The 19,876-nt window shown below is 40.5% G+C and overlaps 2 protein-coding genes across 2 annotated transcripts; both read left to right on the forward strand.

The window, feature by feature from the left end:
* The first annotated feature begins 1,140 nt into the window (after positions 1–1,140).
* Positions 1,141–6,876, forward strand: LOC124274143 (cytochrome P450 3A19-like). Its single transcript, XM_046709468.1, has 7 exons — positions 1,141–1,302; positions 3,064–3,160; positions 4,074–4,231; positions 4,577–4,665; positions 5,202–5,339; positions 5,777–5,927; positions 6,294–6,876. Exons 1-7 carry the CDS (start codon positions 1,261–1,263, stop codon positions 6,372–6,374), a joined length of 756 nt encoding a protein of 251 aa, XP_046565424.1. The 5' UTR covers positions 1,141–1,260; the 3' UTR covers positions 6,375–6,876.
* Positions 6,877–11,072: 4,196 nt separating this feature from the next.
* LOC124274114 (protein ANTAGONIST OF LIKE HETEROCHROMATIN PROTEIN 1-like) lies at positions 11,073–12,511 on the forward strand. The gene is made up of 3 exons (XM_046709433.1): positions 11,073–11,154; positions 11,666–11,946; positions 12,032–12,511. Exons 1-3 carry the CDS (start codon positions 11,073–11,075, stop codon positions 12,509–12,511), a joined length of 843 nt encoding a protein of 280 aa, XP_046565389.1.
* The last annotated feature ends 7,365 nt before the right edge of the window (positions 12,512–19,876 follow it).

Below are 19,876 nucleotides of genomic sequence, written 5' to 3' on the forward strand. Positions count from 1 at the left end.
AAATCCTTATTTACAGATGGATCCAAGGATGGTGGCGCGGTTGCTTGTGCCACTGTCATTGGATCCAGAACAATATCTTCTCGACTACCAAATAACAGCTCTATTTTCACAGCAGAAGCTAACGCCATATTAACAGCTCTTAAAAGTATTAATAAGGCAGCACTCAACAAATCTGTGACACCACTTCTGATCCCATACTCTGATTACAAAGCTGCTATTAGATCTTATATCCGTGATCTGATGCAACAGAAGTGGGACAGCCAAGTAGGTATCAATAAATAACATGAAATAAAACCAACTATCGCTTACACTTACTTGAGTTGTCAGTCCAGATTTGAAGAGGTCACCATACGACGATGTCGTATTGGCCACACAAGATACACTCATGAGTACCTATTAAAAGGTGAGGATCCTCCGTTTTGTATCCCTTGTGATGAAAGAATCATGGTCCAGCATGTCCTGCTTGACTGTGTTGAATATTCCACCACAAGGGATATCTATTTCAAATCACAAACTATGAAGGATCTTTTTAGTAATATAAGTTCTCATTTAATTATTGCATTTTAAAAAGAATTAGACTTGTTAACTGATTTGTAAATAGATACATATTATATTATTGGTAGTTTAGATTAGTAACTGAGATTGTTAGTGGCTGTACCCTCAAAGGGGGCTGAAGTAGCGTAAAATTATTGTCCTCCTGAGAGGGTACGTAAGACCTGAAACATTCAAAGGAAATATACATTTACCAGCTGTTGTAAATGTAGTATTCTTGTCATTTTAATATTGGCTAAATTTTACTTCAATCACCAGCGGTTGAAGGGATGACATAAATCCAACTAGGGTTCATGCAGGTAGCTAAAGTACTGTAAGTCCCCATGGTTCCTAGTATGGTGATCTACCTTCAATTGTTGGCGATCTATAGCCACTTTTTATATTGTATTGTCCAAATAGTGCTATTAGTTTTAATTTTCCACACTAGTTTGAGTTGTAATTGTGATATTCTAGCTGTTTTACTGTCCTTCGTCGACAGGTTTTTATAATATACATCAATTCCATTTCAATGTCACATATGTTCTTGTCACGACATGGCTGAATTATTGCCGATGTGACGTTAAATAATAACTCACTATTTAAAGCCTGAAACAGATTCTATTTCTGTTTGAAGCTGTTGTTCCAGCACTTGAACCAGTCTTCAATAAGCTCGGCTATGGAATCATTCCACGAAAATCCGTTGCCTTCTTTGCGACGATCACGGATGAAATGATGAAACAGCGTCGAAATGATAAAACACACCACCAAGAGGTTTGATTAAATCTAATTGCTTTTATCAGAGAGAGATACGCACATGAACATGCACGTCAATGTGCATGAGAGAGATGCATCTCCGTGTTATTAGAAGATGAGATGTATAATTGTCTGTTATGTGAACATATCAGATATCTCGCCTGTCATCTAACCATAAATTATGAAATATCGTATACTGAACCACGAAAGAAACGTCGCTTTGCAAAACCAAATGCAAAATTTTGTTCTTGCAAGGTGGTGTTTTTGTTATGTTTGTACCGTTTTCTTGACATGTTTTTCAATCCAAATTGACAGTTATTACCAACATCAGTGTGTTTTCTGATGAAAACGCATATCGACCAAACGCACCGAAAACGGCAGACATGGTAAAGGTTCCGTATGACATTCGTGAAAATGAAAATGCACGTGCATTCGTGACAACCCTACCAATGAAAGCGGGTCCCAAGCTCGCCTGAAATCATTTTTGTTTTGACACAACCACCATGCCACGTCTTACGAGAGATCAGAGGAACCAAGTCGTGGGACGATTGCAAGTTGTCAAGACTGCACAGAGGGTAGCCAATGATTTTAATGTTCATGTTAGGACAGCAGGAGTGGTATCAGGTCACTAAGAGCATTCAAGACCGTCAACGCAGTGGGCGACCTTCAGTAACATCAGAACGTCAAACATGACAGGATGGGCGCAACCATCTGCAGGATCGCTTCCCCAGAGCGACGGAAACAGCACGCCAGACGTTTTCTGACTCAATACAGACACATCAGTGCCGATACAGTGCGTCGACGTTTGCGCGGAAGAAACGTCTGCTGTCACAGATCATATCGCAGTCCTGTCCTCACCGCTCATCACCGCCAAAGCCGACCAAAATGGCAACTCAGCATCGAAATTGAGGATATCGACAATCCAGAACTGTGTTGTTATCTCCTGAAAGCCGATATTGTGTTTCGACAGTCGATGGCAGAGTGCGAGTATGGCGAGGGCGTGGTGAAATGTTTTCCAATGAGTGTATTGTTAAAAGAGACTCGTGAGGTGGTCCAAGCATAATAGTGTGGGGTGCAATCGGTCTGAAAAGTTAGCTGACACCGTGGTGTTCCAGAAGCTTGGTCCAGGATGAGGAAATGACATGACAATTGCTCGCTATATTGATTAAATCATAAGACCCCACGTTGTACCACATTTTGGACGTTACAGAAATCACATCTTCCAGCAAGACAACGGTCGTGCCCACACTGCCAGAGCATCATTGGACTTCCTAAGACAACATGGCATCCACACCCTACAATAGCCTGCACTCAGTCCGAATTTAAAAGCAGTAGAACACCTTTGGGACGAGATTCAAAGAAGACTGAATGGCCTCCAACCAAGGCCGACAACTGCGCCAGGACTCGATCAGGCATTTCGCAGAGTATGGACCCAAGTGCCTATGGCCTTCATCAACCGGCTAATTCATTCCATGTACAGACGATGCAACGATTTCATCGATGCCCATAAAGGCCACACACGATACTGACTTTGGGGTATCTTAATGGTACCATTTTGGTGATTTGTTTGTGTGAAATCTAAATGTGATTCCCGAAAATGTGTTAACGATAACTGTCAAGTTTGAACTCAGTCCTCCTATTTGATTGTTAATTAGAGTGAATTAAAGCGTGTGCTTTAAGAAACCCCTATCAGTGCGACATTTCTTTTGTGGTTCAGTATATATATTGTGTTTCGTGCGAGGGCAGTTACGAACATTAAGTTTTCAATAATTACACTAGGGAACAGACTTCCTGCAAATGATGATGGATGCTTCGATAGAAGAGGGGAAAGACAACAACAACGATGATGGTCAAACGGTCAAACATTCAGTCAGGCGTAAGTAGGCACTTTTGGGAAAGAGCAGACCCCCGTTTATGAAAGCGCTGTTTTTCTTCTACTTGTTTGCGTTTCATTGTCACGACCATGCATTCACCCGGCAATGACCTTTTTTCGATTAGTCAGATGTATTTATTGTACGTAACGTCATCGGACTTTGTCGAGGAAGTTAGTTGTTTGCCCTCTCTATGTTTTACTGATGTTACAGGGTATACATTATTTTGCAAGCAAACAAAATGGAACACATAGACTATGTATATACTCAAGACAACTAGAAACCTGACACCACTTCATTGGTAACAATTAGGAGGGGGTCAATTTATTTTAGGTTCCTGTTCTGCCATACACATGGGCATGACATGGTGGGTGTTTCAGCGTGGTCTTGGTGACCGATATTATGGATTGGAAGCATTTTGTTCCAATGGTCGATTGACACGAGATTGTCCAATCATGCTACCAAAGAGTATTTGTTGTGACTCCTTCTGCTTGTATATGGTCCTGTACTGACATTTTAATATGACAACGCCACGTCCAGTACTACCGTTCTGACGTTATATATTAGTTTACTTACATAAATATATATAATAATGCATTATTTTATTATAACTATGCTGTCATCTACTTTTCATCGTCCGTGTTGTTACCTGACGACAACAGTATGACCACAGATATTTTCATAAGAATGCACAACTGCTTCTGACGTAACTTTTGTCTCCTGAAAAGTTTTTAATTGAGTGGAGTATATGTACTTCAGAAAATTAAAAACACTAAAGTTAAATTTTACAATCATGTGTGTCTAGAATGACATATCCAGGATAATTATAGAACGAAAGTGATGTGACAGATGCTCATTAGACTAGTGTCAAATCCACATTTTACAGGTGGTACGAGTAACAAAAGTTTCAACTTACAGATCTATCGACGGATGAAATAGTTGCTCAGTGCATACTGTTTTTTGTCGCTGGTTACGAAACTACTGGGACCGCGCTTACCTTCATATCTTACAACCTGGCGATGAACCCGGATGTACAGGAGAAGGCCTACGGTGAAATCAAAGAAATATTGGGAAATGTCAGTATCAAAAAGTACAAGTTGTCTTTAGGTAAAGGTGGACTGACAATTTCTGTCTGATGTTTTCAGCCTCGTCTATGATATTTGTTGTCTTTGTCCATAGTTGGGACTGTTTCATTTACTAACATTATATAATAAGGAGTCGCATAAGTATTACAGCTATTTATGTTTTATTGTGCTTCTAAAATATAATATACACCATAGCAATGTGACACAGTAGTTCGGAAATGACTTGTTTGATATTATTCTCAAACTCTGTAACTTCCCCTGCCCTCCTTCTAACTCTAACGTTATAATCACTCTTCCAAATACGGGGGTGTCACCCGTGTGTTTGTCTGCCTCCAGGAGGAACCAAACTATGACAACATTGGGAAACTGAAGTATCTGGACAACGTGATCTCAGAGACGCTCAGACTCTACCCGCCGGGCTATGTGTAAGTGACACATGTTTAACAATAGGGATATAAAGGCAATATAGTCTAATCTAGTATTGTTTATAGCATAAGGCTACTCGTGTTTGTGTGTGTCGTTGTACCAAGGCTGATCAGATCTTTGATCACAATACCGGACATGTCCTGGATCGATTATTACATAGTATTAGTCATATATAGCTGGATGGTTGCGTTCCAACAACAAACAAACATTAGCATATCACCCTACTATCAGAACTTACATACACCGAACTCACAGGCCTTGTAAGCAAAGCAGTATTTATTCTACGTATCTTCCCACCATAATATAACTGAATGCTAATCCCAGCTCAGCCATTCACTGACATAGCATGAAAAGTAGGTACCAACTGTAATGAACAGTAAGATCTTGAAACTTACCGAGTACCTGATGATCTCAAATTATATTTGCAAGGAACCTGGTACAGTTTAGCATGTTAAGCTTCGATGCATAACAACTAAATCACATTAACAACTTCTTGCCTTTCCCTAAGCTGATCCAAAAGTATTCTTCGTTTAAGATTGGACCGATGTGTTTCTGAGACCACTCAAATCAAAGGCCTAACTTTCTCTAAGGGTCAAACTATCTTAATTCCTGTGATGGCTATACACAGAAATCCTCAGCTCTACGACGATCCTGATTCCTTCAAGCCAGAAAGGTACGGGCTGACATAATGATATTCTAGCTGGTGATTTTAAAACATGCAAAAGAATCCATTCCCGAAAATATTGTTAACAAACATAACTGATTCCGGAAACTGCTGTTACAAAATATAACCCAGCCACAGAATGTCAGATTCGTCGGCCTCCATTCAGGAGTCAGTTTTTTTCCCGTGTCGCATTTCGTTTCGCATAGTTGGGACCCTGAGTAGGTCAGAAACATGATTCGAGTATTATTCGACAATCGCCAGAACCATAGAGCTATATTCGTGGCAGTAACAAGAAGTAAAAAGTAAACATCCTACAGTTTTCGGTAAAGTAAGTTTTGACTTTATTGTTAACTGCATCACAGTAGCGTACATGTGTTCTTAGCGTTGCCTTGAACATGATAGACTCAAATATTATAATCGAGTAATTGCAAGAAACTACACTTCAGGTTTGAAGATCAAGACAAAACTATTGCCTTCCAAAGTTTCGGATTCGGCCCCAGGGCCTGCATTGGGATGCGGCTAGCTCTTGTTGAGCTTAAAGTAGCCTTGGTCAATGTTCTGAGGGCCGTGAAGTTTGATCGTACGCCCGACACACCGGTAGGATTATTCCATTATATAATTTTACAACCATACATGTGTCATCTTTCTATAAGAGGTTCGAATGTTCCAATGTTTGAATAAAGATATAGAACATCAGTGGAAAATCAGTCTGTAAACAAACCAGACACAAAACTGAGCAATGGAATGGAAAATTCACTTAAATAATTTGGAAATATGACTACGGTGTATGAGTGCAAACAATCCTATGCTTATATGCCTTAACGTTTGGAAAATAGATTTGATTTACAACAATCAGAAGGTTCTTCATTGACCATTGCGTTCTTGTTTAGACCATAGACAAAAACCACGTACTCCCATTCATGTTACAACTGCATATATACAAATGTCTTGGCTTGTTTACAGGAAGTATTGACGTTTGCACAGAATCCAAACTTTCTTCAAACAGACAAGGACATCATCCTGAAAGTGTCTCCAAGATGTTGAAAACGGCGAAAATGCAACGGCAGTTCCAAGAATGTATCTGAGAATATGTCTCTTAATTGTGTACACACCAATAATTATATATGCTTTGCCACTTTAAATCAGTGGGCATCGAAAATTGAATGTCTCCCATCTTGAATTGTTATAATTTTCTATCATACGAGAAACATTGCACTTCCCTGATGAAGTGTTTTCAGAGAGAATGAAACACTTACAATATTTCCATGCTAAAATTGCAATTGTGGCACATCTGTATTGCTTTTAAATCTTGTTCTCCTCACAGCAAATCCAAAGTGCTGTTAGACTCTCAGTCTGTAAGACAGTCTGAGCTGAGAATATGTCTCCAAATTGTGTACAAACCAATGATTATATATATATGTTTTACCACTTTAAATCAGTGGGCATCGAAAACTGATTGTCTTCCACCTTGAATTCTTATAATAATCAAACGAGAAGCGTTGCACTTTTGGCACATCTGTATTGCTTGTAAATGACGCTCACAAAATGAAAATCATATTCAGGGACAATCATGTATTGGGACCCTCGACTATTGTTTGTTGTTGTTTTTACCTAACTTTTGGGCGCAAATTGTACAATTTCGACTCGTCTGCCCATGTCCCCGGTATGAGCCAATGCCGGCATTCAGATGTATATATTTCAAATACTTTCCTGCTTCTGCATAATACTGCAATTTCTACATCTCATTATAACTTCTGAATAAACTTTACCATTAGTTACTGTAATAATACATGCCAGGAATAGTAAAGGCTATATTTCATTTTTTCAGCAATGGAGACTTGGGGAGTAATGTCCAGATATTTTTGTGTCTAACCTACAGTCGACGCAGTTTTGAAATTGAGTCTACATGCGACCAAAGACCAAACGAAACAAATCTTTCTCAATTTATATATGTCCTAAACTCTATGGTAACATAAAAAAAAATTGCACTCAAAGCATCGGATAATTCCGAAACGAACATGAGTCTACCGCTGACAGGTAACATGTACTGTAGATATATAATTGTACCTAAATGTTTGGGCTGTTGTTATGCGAATGCAATGAACATATTCTGACTGTTTAAACAGGCTTCTGTACATGTGGTGTAATAGCTGCAAGCATCAAGTATTCATTTGCGCTGAATAAACATAACAATCAAGGCAATGTCACTTTTGTGCTGTGATCCAAACAATTGGTATATAAAAACACATATATTAGTTGTGAGAAGTAAAATACCAAAAACATAGTTTTGATAGCTGAAGCGAGACAATCGGGACGCACATGAAATAGAATTAAATGACGAATGTACGTTGCACAAGGAATCACTCAACTATTGGAAACATGTGAAAAACCTTTTGGCGATATAAGGAGTTTGAGAGAGAGAGAGACCTATATCTGTGTAAAAACCTAAGAAACACAACTATCGTAATATCACAATTATGATAAAAATCAGAGCTGACAAACCTGACCAGCGAGATTAGTTTGAAGGTGTTTACATTATGTGAGTGCCTTTGCGCTGGTTCTTCTTAGTTTTGACAATTCACTTGCTCTGAATAATCTTAGTCTCTCTCAAGAGCAGGAAATGCAATGTATCCATACGAAACGTCAGCACACGGTCAAGCTGTCTCCATTTAACAACAGATGGTCAAGCTGACACGTCCCCATTTCGCAACAAGTTGAACAACTGATGGTTTTTCTTCCGCATAATAGGAGTCTTTTACTCATTTAGTCGACATGGAGATATTGGGGCTTTTGGACGTGCCGCTGTATCTCCTTCTGTGTTTGGCGGCCACAGTGTTGATCTACATGTGAGTAAGAAACTTTGTTTGTGGAAAACAGTTAGCACCGTCGCAGCATATCTAGGAGGCTTCATTGTGTAACAACTTATATTTAAATACAATTTGACATGATATTGTCGAAACAATACTATTTAAGAAATGAAATGAATCCATTTTGTAAAATAAACCAGTGATGATCCACATCGTAATGGTACCGTGATCAATTGTAACAAACCTTTGGACTAAAGACAGTGTTTGCAAGGCACGTCGTCTTCCTGTGACTGTCGACGTGTAGACATTCATCAGACATTTTTTGTGACTGAAATGTGGTAAAATATTTTGTATGAACGGCTTTGTTGAGAAATAGTGAGTGAGTGAGTTAAGTTTTACGCCGCGCTCAGCAATTTTCCAGCTATGTGGCGGCGGTCTGTCAACAATCGAGTCTGGACCAGACAATCCAGCGATCAACAGCATGAGCATCGATCTGCGCAATTGGGAACCGATGACATGTGTCAACCAAGTCAGCGAGCCTGACCACCCGATCCCGTTAGTCGCCTCTAAAACAAGCAAAGTCGCCTTTTGTGGCAAGCATGGGTTGCTGAAGACCTATTCTACCCCGGATCTTCACGGGTCATGTTGAGAAATACACACCTGTTAATTAACGTGCACATCATGAAAAGCTAATTATCAAAATTTGGTATTTTGACAATTTGACTCTGAAATCTTTAGAATAGTAACAAACCAGATAAGCGAAAACATCAACTTATACAACTTAATATTAAACTACTTAGTTTTGTTAAAGGACCAGTACTTCGATCTCCAAATAGTCTTCGTCACATTTTGTGCATCCTTTGAACTCATGGGTGAGTGAGTGAGTAATTGTTGCTTTAAGACGCATCAACAATGTTGCAGCTATTCGCTGCTACCTTTGAAATATCCAAGGTGAACGGAACGTTATTATTAACCCTTATCCCACCAAGTGGGTCATTTGAGTATTCAATGTATTCCTGAAAATTACAATACTGATTGCTGTAAAAAACATTCAATTTAATTATTTTCAAATAATTACCATTAATTTTAAAAAGCAAATATTATATTGCATTAACTGCTTTGCCGGGCCTCTAAGGCCCGGTCACCCCCCTTAGCTTCCAGTCAACCCCACTTGATAAAGCTTCCTTATGAATACATTGCATAGTAACTGCCAGTCAAAGATGAATCATCGAGCAAGAGGAACACCTTGTATGAAGAGACAAATTCTTTACTGCAGTGGATGCGACGTTTCTGTGTAGAACCTAACACCATTATCAAGCAAATGATACACAACACATGCACAAGGAGAAATATATACATGAAGGGTATTTGGGTTTATATGTACGAGTCTCGACATTTGCATTGGATGTAGTAGACAACGCCTGAGGGATCTTCTTTGTTGCTTGTAGCTGTTTTACTGTTGGCTTGTAGGATATGCTGAATTGATGTTCCTCTCTGGAACACAACATCTGTGATGGCTGGCTTCTTTAGTAATCTGCGGATATGGTGGCTGGTTGTATCAACATATGGTATGCTGGTGATGAACGGGGATGATTGTTGACGTGGTGGTTTGTCTTTTGGTTTGATGGTTCTGTTGACTAGATTAGCTGGGTACTGATTAAGGTTTATGAAGACATGGCGAAGGTGTTCTAACTCGACTTCAAGGCCTTGGGTTGTGGAGCTGATGTTCTTTGCTCTTCTGGCTAGGGTGGCGATTATACCTCTCTTGACTTGCAGTGGGTGATTAGATGAGAATTGAAGATATTGGTCTGTGCGGGTTGGTTTCCTGTAGACACTTGTTTGGAGTTAGTTGTTGTCTTTTTCTACTTGGACGTCGAATTTCATGCGTGTATTTTGGGCATTAAGGTGTTTGAGAAGGCAGATGGGATCATCGGTGGGGTGACTATGACAAAAGTAACGTCTTCTTTCCGGAACCAGCATATTAGTGTGACGGGTAAGGTCAGGAGGGTCTTGTCTTCGGGCTCTGTCATGTATATCTCGGTGATGATGGGGGAGAGAGGTGACCCCATAGGTAGACTATGGGTCTGTTGGTAGATTTTATCAGACCAGGTGAAGTATGTTGATCTTATATAGGAATGGATGAGGCGGATGATCCTTTCTACTGTGAGATGGGTGTTTAGGTTTAGCGCGGATGTCTTCAACTTTTCTTCTAATGATGGCTAGGGCTTCGTCTCTTGGTACAATGGTGAATAGATCAACCACATCATAACTCATTTTTGTGCCTGGCTGATGCCTGGTGATGGTGCTGATCGTGTTGCAGAATTCGTGGGAGTGCGAGATAAGGGATTTAGTTAATTTACCTAGAGGGGCGAGAAGGCGGGCGAGATGCTTGGTGGTATTGTAATGGACTGTGTTTCTGGAACAGACTAGGAGATGGGCTTTGATGGGGTCTTTGTGGACCTTGATGGTGGCTCAGGCATAGGGTGGTCTAGGATAGGGAACTGTGAGTTGTTTGTGTAGAGTCGGACCTATCTCGTTTTGTCCCTAAGTTCTTACGGGATGGTTTTGTGGTCTCGTTGAAGCAAGGTGGTGGGGTCTTTCTGTGTCGTCTACTTTCCGGAAACATCATATTGGTGTGACGGGTGAAGTGTGGAGGGCCTTGTCTTCGAGTTCTGTCATGTAGATCTCGCTGATGATGGGGGAGAAATGTAATCCCATAGGTAGGCCATGTGATAAGAGCACTCTTAGAGGCAATCAACATCAAACGGCTCAACCCGACAGTCAACAGAGATCAACGTTATTACATCCCTACAGCTTACGATCAACAAATCAAGAATAACCCACCCTTTCTCTACTGGCTTCAATCATTTCTTATCACATCAAGCCTCATGTCAACACACATCAACTTAAGGAAGTTTGAGAAGCAGTTTTCGCGATGTTTTGCTCCAACCTGCTGCTGCAGATGATGATGGCAGTGGTGCTGATGCAGTACCTTCTGACAGTGGATCAGATTCCGAGTTCGAACCTCCCCTTGAAGAAAGTATTAAGGCTTGTTTATACGGCGAAAATATACACATGTGCAAATTTGCATACATGAGTAAATTTACATAGGGAGTGTAATTTGCTAGGGTGAGCAATTTGCTATGCGTTCATACGGACTTTAGGCAAAGCGGTAGTAAATGTTGATAATAGTTCATGTCTGCACTAGCAATGGATGGAGTAAGACGCGCGATAAGAAGAAGGTATAGGCCTTTCCCATATTACATCAGTGTTGGTCTGATACTGGGATGTTCCAATGATCGAACTTCTAGAAGAAAGCCAAGATCAAGTCATTGGTATACGGAAGTTGTTGGCAAACATTTCACTGATGCCGAATGGTTAGAAAATTTTAGAATGCGAAGAGAAACGTATGAATTGATCTGCACTCGACTAAACGATGAGCTCTCTCCTCTGAACATACAGTTGAGGAACCATTGGATGTGAAGAAAAAGGTTGCTATAACAATCTATTGGATGGCTTCCTCCGCAGAATATAGAACTGTGGCCAACCTTTTTGGTGTCGGGAAGGCAACCGTATGTATCTGCGTCCATCAAGTGTGCGAAGCCATCATGAAACTTCTCCTGACTGAATACGTCAGGTTCCCCAAGGGAGACGCATTGAAGGATGTTATCAGGGGCTATGAGGAGCGTTGGGGATTTCCAAACTGTGTAGGATCTATAGATGGCAGTCACATCCCTATCATAGCTCCTAACTTTTCACACGGTGACTACCTGAACAGGAAAGGTTTCTATTCTCTTATCCTTCAAGGGGTATGTGACCACAACCAGATGTTTACAAACATCAATATTGGCTGGCCAGGCAGAGTGCATGACGCCCGTGTCTTTGTGAACTCAGACATTTATTTCCTTGGTGATGATGGTTCTCTTACCAAACTGGTCGAAGAACATCGGAAATACACAGATGCCGTTGGTGCTCCTTGGTGATGCAGCATACCCCTTAAAGTCATGGTTATTGAAGCCCTACACTGGCAGAGCTAACCTCACTCCAGCTCAGAGTACCTTCAACTATCGACTCAGCCGAGCCAGGATGACGATTGAAAACGCGTTTGGTCGCTTGAATGGACGCTGGCGGTGTTTGCAGAAGAGGATGGACGTTGACGTCGAATTTGCCTGCACGGTAATTACATGCTGTGTTGTCCTCCACAACATTTGCGAGAGTGTACGCGACCTCTACAAGGAGGATTGGGACACCGAAGAAGATGGAGAAGAAAATGACTACCAACTGGATGTACAGGATGGGGGCGACGAAGGGATCCAATGTGCGAAAGCTCTGCGTGATGAAATCGCGCTGGCTTTCTGCAACGATGTGTTTTAAAGACATTATTCATTTGTGAAGACATTTACTTTGAGTAAACCATGTATAGTTCATATTGGTGATTATTGTAAACATTTAAACTTGTACATGCACGTGTTTCAAAATTCAAATTAAATTATTTTGTGAAGATGTAAGCAATCCTTTCTTTTATGCCAACACACCAATACAATATTGCAACACATTGACCATAACCTCAGAGAACAATTTGACATGACGTTTTGCATTAGCTATAATACACACTTTCAATAGCCTCAAAACCAGGATCATGATTTTCGAAACGGTAAGATACGCAAACATTTGACGTTATTAGTGAATGACAAGTCATGGTTTCAACAGCATTATCCTCAAAGCTGTAAGGATAATTACGAGAGCTTTCAGTAATTATTCAAAGCTGGTAACAGAGGGTGAAAACCATGCTTTTTCTTCTTTTCGGAAAAAGTGAAATGTGCACTAAATCTAAAAATCCTTTATTCATAAGAGAACATGAATTATTACAAGGCTTATATCTAGATGCTGTCTAGATTGCTCAAATGAACATTGTGATTACAGCAGCACTAAGAATATGGCTGGACAAACACCAGAACGGAAACGTCTCAAGACACACACTGGAACTAACTCGAAGGATGAAATGGAAACCAAACGCCAATGAACTTCATGGCGGTTGATGAGAAAACAGAATTGAGCAATAGTTAAAATAATCATGAATGTATCATTTATAGTCTTGTGTCATTCATGAAGTCTACAAATTGTAGAAACTTGTTCCGTCTTCAGTATCAGTTATCCAAGAATCGTCGTTTGAAGATTGTTGGTTGACTGTCGAGGAATAGCGTGATGAAGGGCCCGACCTCTTACCGATTCACCTCCATCATACTGAGCTGTACGACCCGTGCTGTATGGGACAGGTGGGGCTGTTGTCCTGTCCCCCGTACAGCTCTCATAATCATATTCATCATGTTGAACTGGTGCTGTCTCTCTTCACGCTTCTGTCTTTCATCTGATTCGATCTTGGCTTTCTCGACATCAAGCTTTTGGCGTTCAAGTTCTATTTTCTGGCGTTCAAGGTCAAGAACCTTATCATCAGCTCTCTCGTTTGCTGCACTAAATCTATCCATCACAGATTTCAGTGCTACTTCCATCCTCGTCTTCCGAGCTCTTTTCTTCTCGCTTTTCACCTTTTCATTTTCCCCTTCAGTGGATTCCTTTCTTTTATTCTTTCTGCTTTCCGTGTCAGATGCATCCTTTTCATCCCTTTCAGTTTCATTATCAGCAAGAGGTGTAATGTCAGCACAACTGTCACCAACAGCCTGTGTGTTTGCCTGTGCTGTATCATCAGGTTCACAAGAATCCCCCCTCCTTCATCTTCGACTTTCTTGGTCAATGTATCTTTAACCTTCAGAGGCGACGAGGCTGGTCTGGTACCAAGAATGGCGTCCAGTTCTTCAAAAAACTTACAAAGTTTCCTTCCCTTTCCACTTTTCTTCAGGTTTGATTTACACTCTCTGTATGTCCTCTTTAAGGTATGGATTCTCACTTTACATTGGTCAGATGTCCTGTTGAATCCTTTTGTACCCATTTCCGTCGCGACAGTATTGTACACCGAAACATTGTTGCTTTGGGGGGTTTTCCAGTAATTCCTCTATACTGTTATCTTCCCATATTGCCAATAGGCATTTTGTTTCCTCGTCATTCCAAGCGGAACCGCGTCTTTTGGCACCTCGAGTTCCTTTCCGGTTCGCCATTGTCGTGTGTCTGTTTTTAATGGAAGCTAGACATCAACTGACAGATATGTGACCAATAAGGCGCGTAAAGTATACGCGGGAAACTACCAAAATAGCCATTATGAAATCGAGCGGGAAAAATACTCACCCTGAGTAAATTTGCTATGCGTTTATACGACCAGATTTGCTTAGGGTAGCAAAAAATAAGCATTTACTCACCGGTAGTAAAACATTTGCACCTGGTCTAGGCCAGGAGTATTTTTGTTTGGGGTAGTAAAATTTGTATATGTGTAATTGCGTTTATACGACCAAATATACTCCTGTAAGCAAATTTACACATATGCAAAAAATAAACACATGTGCAAATGTCGCCGTATAAACAGGCCTTTAGTGACAGCAGTGACTGTTCTAATAGTGAAGAAGAACGTAACATCCTGTCAGGTCCTTTGATATAAATCAAAAGGGGGTGACCGGGCCTCACAGGCCCACTTGGCGGTAATGGATATGAAGAAAGCTTGGTTGGATAAGGGTTAATAAACAAAACTCTGTTCTTATGTGTCACACGACCGTAACAAACAACATAGAGCAAATCAGTCGGAACATCTGTTGAAACAAATCCCTTGTGAAAGGAACCCCACATACTCATTCCAAGTAGAAGTGCATTCATACGATGCTGTCGTCTGTCGCAAATGTAATTATGCTATCTGATAACGATGTGCAACGACTCCCTCAATGTGTCCTATCACATATTTTCAAGCACCTTGTGTACATTGCACTATGACTGCAAACCTCTGAAGGTTCATCAGGCCAGTGAGGTCCTTTTGGGTTTATCAAACCAGGGTATTTCAATCGTTAACTGTTGGCGTATTTTTTTATTTATGATAAATGATGATGATAAAAAAAAACACTACCAAGAGGTTTGGTTAAATCTATCGTTGTTATGAGAGAGTGAGTGAGTGAGTTATTATTTAACGTCACATCGGCAATATTTCAGCCATATCGTGACGAGAACATATTTGATTTTGAAGTGGAATATATGTATAATATAAAAACCTGTCGACGAAGGACAGTAAAACAACTAGAATATCACAATTAGAATTAAAACTAGCGTGGAAAGTTTAAAACTAATAGCACTATAGGGACAATACAATATAAAAACAGGCTATAGATCGCCAACAACAGAAGGTAGATCACCATACTAGGGACCATGGGGACTTACAGTACCTTTGCTACCTGTGTTATGAGAGAGATACGCACATGAACATACGCATGAATGTGTACGAGAGAGACGCATCTACGTGTTATTAGGGTCCCTAGAGTGGTGGTCTACCTTCAGTTGTTGGCGATCCTCAGCCTTTTCTATATTGCACTGTCCTAATATGAAATCCTATTTTGAGATATATGCTAGTTTTATTTCTTGATATTGTGATATTCTAGTCGGTTGTACTATCCTTCGATGACAGGTTTTTATAATTTACCATATATTACTATGTATAACAATTAAATGTTCTCGTCACGATATGGCTGAAATATTGCCGATGTGACGATAAATTATAACTCACTCACTCACTCACGTGTTATTAGGATATGAGATGTATCATTGCCTGTAAGGGGAACATATCAGATATCTCACCTGTCATCTAAGCATACATTATTTGATATTGTATACTTTATGTTTCTTGCGACGGCAGTAACGAAAATTATGTTCTCGAAATTTATGAAAGGGAACAGACTTCCTGCAAATGATGATGGATGCTTCGATGGAAGAAGACGATAATGTAAATGATCAAACGGTCAAATATTCGGTCAGGCGTAAGTAGGCACTCTATGTCAAGGTATGGGTGTCACCCTGGAGAGGGGTACGTCACGCACAATGGTTTGGGGAACATTGTCGTCCCGGGACATATTACCACTATACAGTACTGGGACAAGTATTGACTCCAGTCCTTCTGCCATTCATTCTTCTAAGTGGTCCTGGACTGTCGTTTTATCATGACAAAGCTACTTCCCATGCTACAGTTCTGACGTCATCGAACATTAAGCACTATTTTACTAATAAAAGTACGCTACCATACTACTGTCAAGATATTAATTTGGTTGAGTGTACCGTTTTCATTTCTCAAAATAATAAAACAATAACTAAAATTTGCATGATATGTGTCAAACAAGTCAGCGAGCCCGACCACCCGATCCCGTTAGTCACGTCTGACGACAAGCACCTCGTCACCTCGTCAGACCAATTCTAACCAGGATCTTCACGGGTTCTTCGTCTGATAACCTCTCAGCAAGGACATTCTACAGAATGTCTCCCTGAACCTGGAATATTCTAAAGAAAGTTACATGGTACCGGAGATATATAATCCATTAAGGGCACATTACTGTTATGTGCAATCAGTCGGACCTGTAATCTTCGTATTTGTTGCCCATAGTAAGCTGTTAAGCTGCACGATGCTTTTATGAATTAGACACTCGGGTTTGGAACTATTTCACTCGCCCTCTTGTTCACATTTTCATCAAAAATCTCATGGGATAGTTTTTCCTTTAGTTTATGCAAACGGTTCTGGGGATACCAGAGATTTTTTCGAAGCTAGGCTCAAAACTTTTTGGGCACAGAAAATTGCATTTAGCACAGGAGATTACAAATCATCAAAGTTTAAAGAATTACTTGTATATCCCCTGTGAGTCCCATATCCTCTCAAACCGCATGCCGGGTTTCAAAGTGTGTACATGGTCGTAAATGCTAAACAACCTAGTTTCACACCTTTGCATATGACCCCAGCGAATTTGCCGTCATCCACACTTACATTCAATGTGGGCCACCCTTCCTATCAACCACTATCAAAGTGTGTACACGAACGTCACTGCGAATGCTGTCCCAGTTTCAGGCCTGTGCGTCTGACCCCAGCGTCAGCCACAATGACATTCAAGGCAGGTCACACAGACGGTGCTGGAAGCATTTGCTGATAATTTACCGTTTACGAAAACTGCTGGCTGCATCGCTGCTTTCGCTCTTTGGACTAGTGGAGGGAGGGTACGATTTTTCTAAAAATCCACAAACACGCGATGACCTAGCTATAGATTGAAGCTATAACAATAACACAATACAATAGATAGAGTCGATACGGCGATAGTAACACACGATACAGCGATGAAACGAAAGAAGAACACGTAACAGCAAGAGTGAGTGAGTTTAGTTTTACGCCGCTTTTAGCAATATTTCAGCAATATCGCGGCGGAGGACACCACACATGGGCTTCACAGATTGTACACATGTGGGGAATCGAACCCGGGTCTTCGGCGTGACGAGTGAGCTCTTTAACCACTAGGCTAAAACGTTGAGGGGAAAATGTTCTTGACGTTCTTGAAGTACAGAAAAATTTGCAACTTTACCAACGTACTGCGCGTTCACTCCACTGATGTTAAATACCGAAACGTGCACCTTTGTAAAACTTACCTGGGGTGCCCACCCTTTGTTACAGGTTCGTATAATGATACCAAATTCCTAACATAATAGAAGTTTGAAACAATTGTGTTTTCAAGCTGTTTGATACCGCTTTCTGTTTTGTGTATCAACACTAGCAAATGCTTGCGAGCTGTTGCTTGTGACACACCCGTGTAAACCAAGAAATACAAATTATGACATATCACAGCCAACATGATGAAAATATGAGCCGCAAACCTGACCAGGCGTAGAAGGCGACTTGAAGTAGCGTCGATATATGTGTGAGGCATACTGGGCGTTTTCAAATGGGAGGCACTCTCTTGTCACAGCAACAGAGGCTCCCTTTCCGTATTCAGAATATGCAGATTATTCTGTACAATATTGTGAATAATAGCCTTCTGGCAGCTAACCTAATCTCAGTTGACATTGACTGACTGACTGATCTGAGTTTAGTTTTACGCCGCTTTTAGCAATATTCCAGCAACATCATGGCGGGTAACACCAGAAATGGGCTTCACACATTGTACCCTTGTGGGGATTCGAACCCGGGTCTTCGGCGTGACGAGCCAACGCTTTAACCACTAGGCTACCCCACCGCCCCCCCCCAGTTGACATTGAGGGTAGGAGTAGTGGGTGTGCCGTGGCAGGGGTGAGGTAGTGAGAATTAGTGGTGGTCCAATTAATTGAAATAATCGAAGATTGGTCGTAGTGACTAAACGACCAAGCAATCGATCATAATTTCTCATAATCGAACACAAACAATTCTGGAACACTTGTTTTATTAACAATATTTTTCACATGGTTGGTTTTGTCTGTTACATTTCATAAGCACTACTAGCTCATTTCAAGTCATGATTGAGTTTATCTTAAAGATTCCAAGTAATTTATGTTCCTAACATACTAGTCATCCTTTAAAGATGTGAAATTTTGACAAAAACACCCCAAAAGAACACCAATTTTTCCCCTTATTTTTATGTGCATTACCAAATTTCATATATAACGCTAACCAATTCTTTTCGATGATTGATCGGTAGTAATGAACCAATCATCAATTATGAGATTTTATCCAATTCCCAACACTAGTGAGAATCAACTGGTATGCCCTATAGATGGTGCACATGTACATTCAAATGTGACATGCTCTGCTCATATTATTGAAGACGTATTTCTATTGAACCTGCAGTATGGGTAGTTTATGGTGCTTCTCTAATGCTATCACCAATCAGTGCTAATTACCCTGTGCCTTTCATTTCTCAAATGCTTATTACCAATCAGTGCAAATTTAATTCCTCGTTTCCATTTGTTCATTCGTACTTCCAGTCGTGGTTAATGACTACCTGGGGTTTTAAACAGGAATGTGAGAAATTATTTAGAATTTTACATTCACTATGGAAATACGAAAACAAAGGAGGATGACATTTCAAGACGTACACGTATGTATGTGTGTATGTCTTAGGTGTATTTGCACTTGGCATAATTTAGTATGGTGTAGTGTGTTTTAGGTGCGCTGGCACTTCGTTTAGTTTTATAGGTGCGCTTGCACTTGGTTTACATTATGTGAGTTACTCGCCTTTGCACTTGGTTCTTCTTAGTAGTGCAGATTCACTTAAAATAGATAATACAAACAAACGTACACCTAAGTCTCCCTATCTCGAACTTATCAGGCCACTCAAACACGAAATCGCTAGAAGTTTCTTTTGCCCTTGTTTGACTAGTTGAGATAGCGATATCTTACATCATGTAAACAATGTCTCATTCTCGAGTTGTCAACGTTTGCTCTGTACAAAAACACACGAGAACGCCAAACCTCGCCTTCTTGCACTTTTGGCGTATTTAGCTCGTTTCCAGAGATTGAGATTGCGAGATCGCGAAAATCCCTTTCAGTATCCATAGTATAGAGATGACTTTGGTCAACTGTATATTTACCCTAATACTGTTTTCACATATTACAGCAATGCGACATATCTTCACATGAGTAAGGGGCGGTGGGGTAGTCTAGTGGTTAAAGCGTTCGCTCGTCACGCCGAAGACCCAGGTTCGATTGCCCATATGGGCACGATGGTGTGAAGCCGATTTCTGGCGTCCCCCACCGCGATATTGCTGGAATAATGCGAAAAACGTAATCTCACATGAGTAAAAGTATCGGAGGTGAGAATAGCTCTACCCAGATATTTCACCGAAAATAGTAAAACAAGAAAAGAACCG

Source organism: Haliotis rubra, unplaced genomic scaffold, assembly GCF_003918875.1.
Source record: "Haliotis rubra isolate DU_JTF1 unplaced genomic scaffold, ASM391887v1 Scf188, whole genome shotgun sequence".
NCBI lineage: Eukaryota > Metazoa > Mollusca > Gastropoda > Lepetellida > Haliotidae > Haliotis > Haliotis rubra.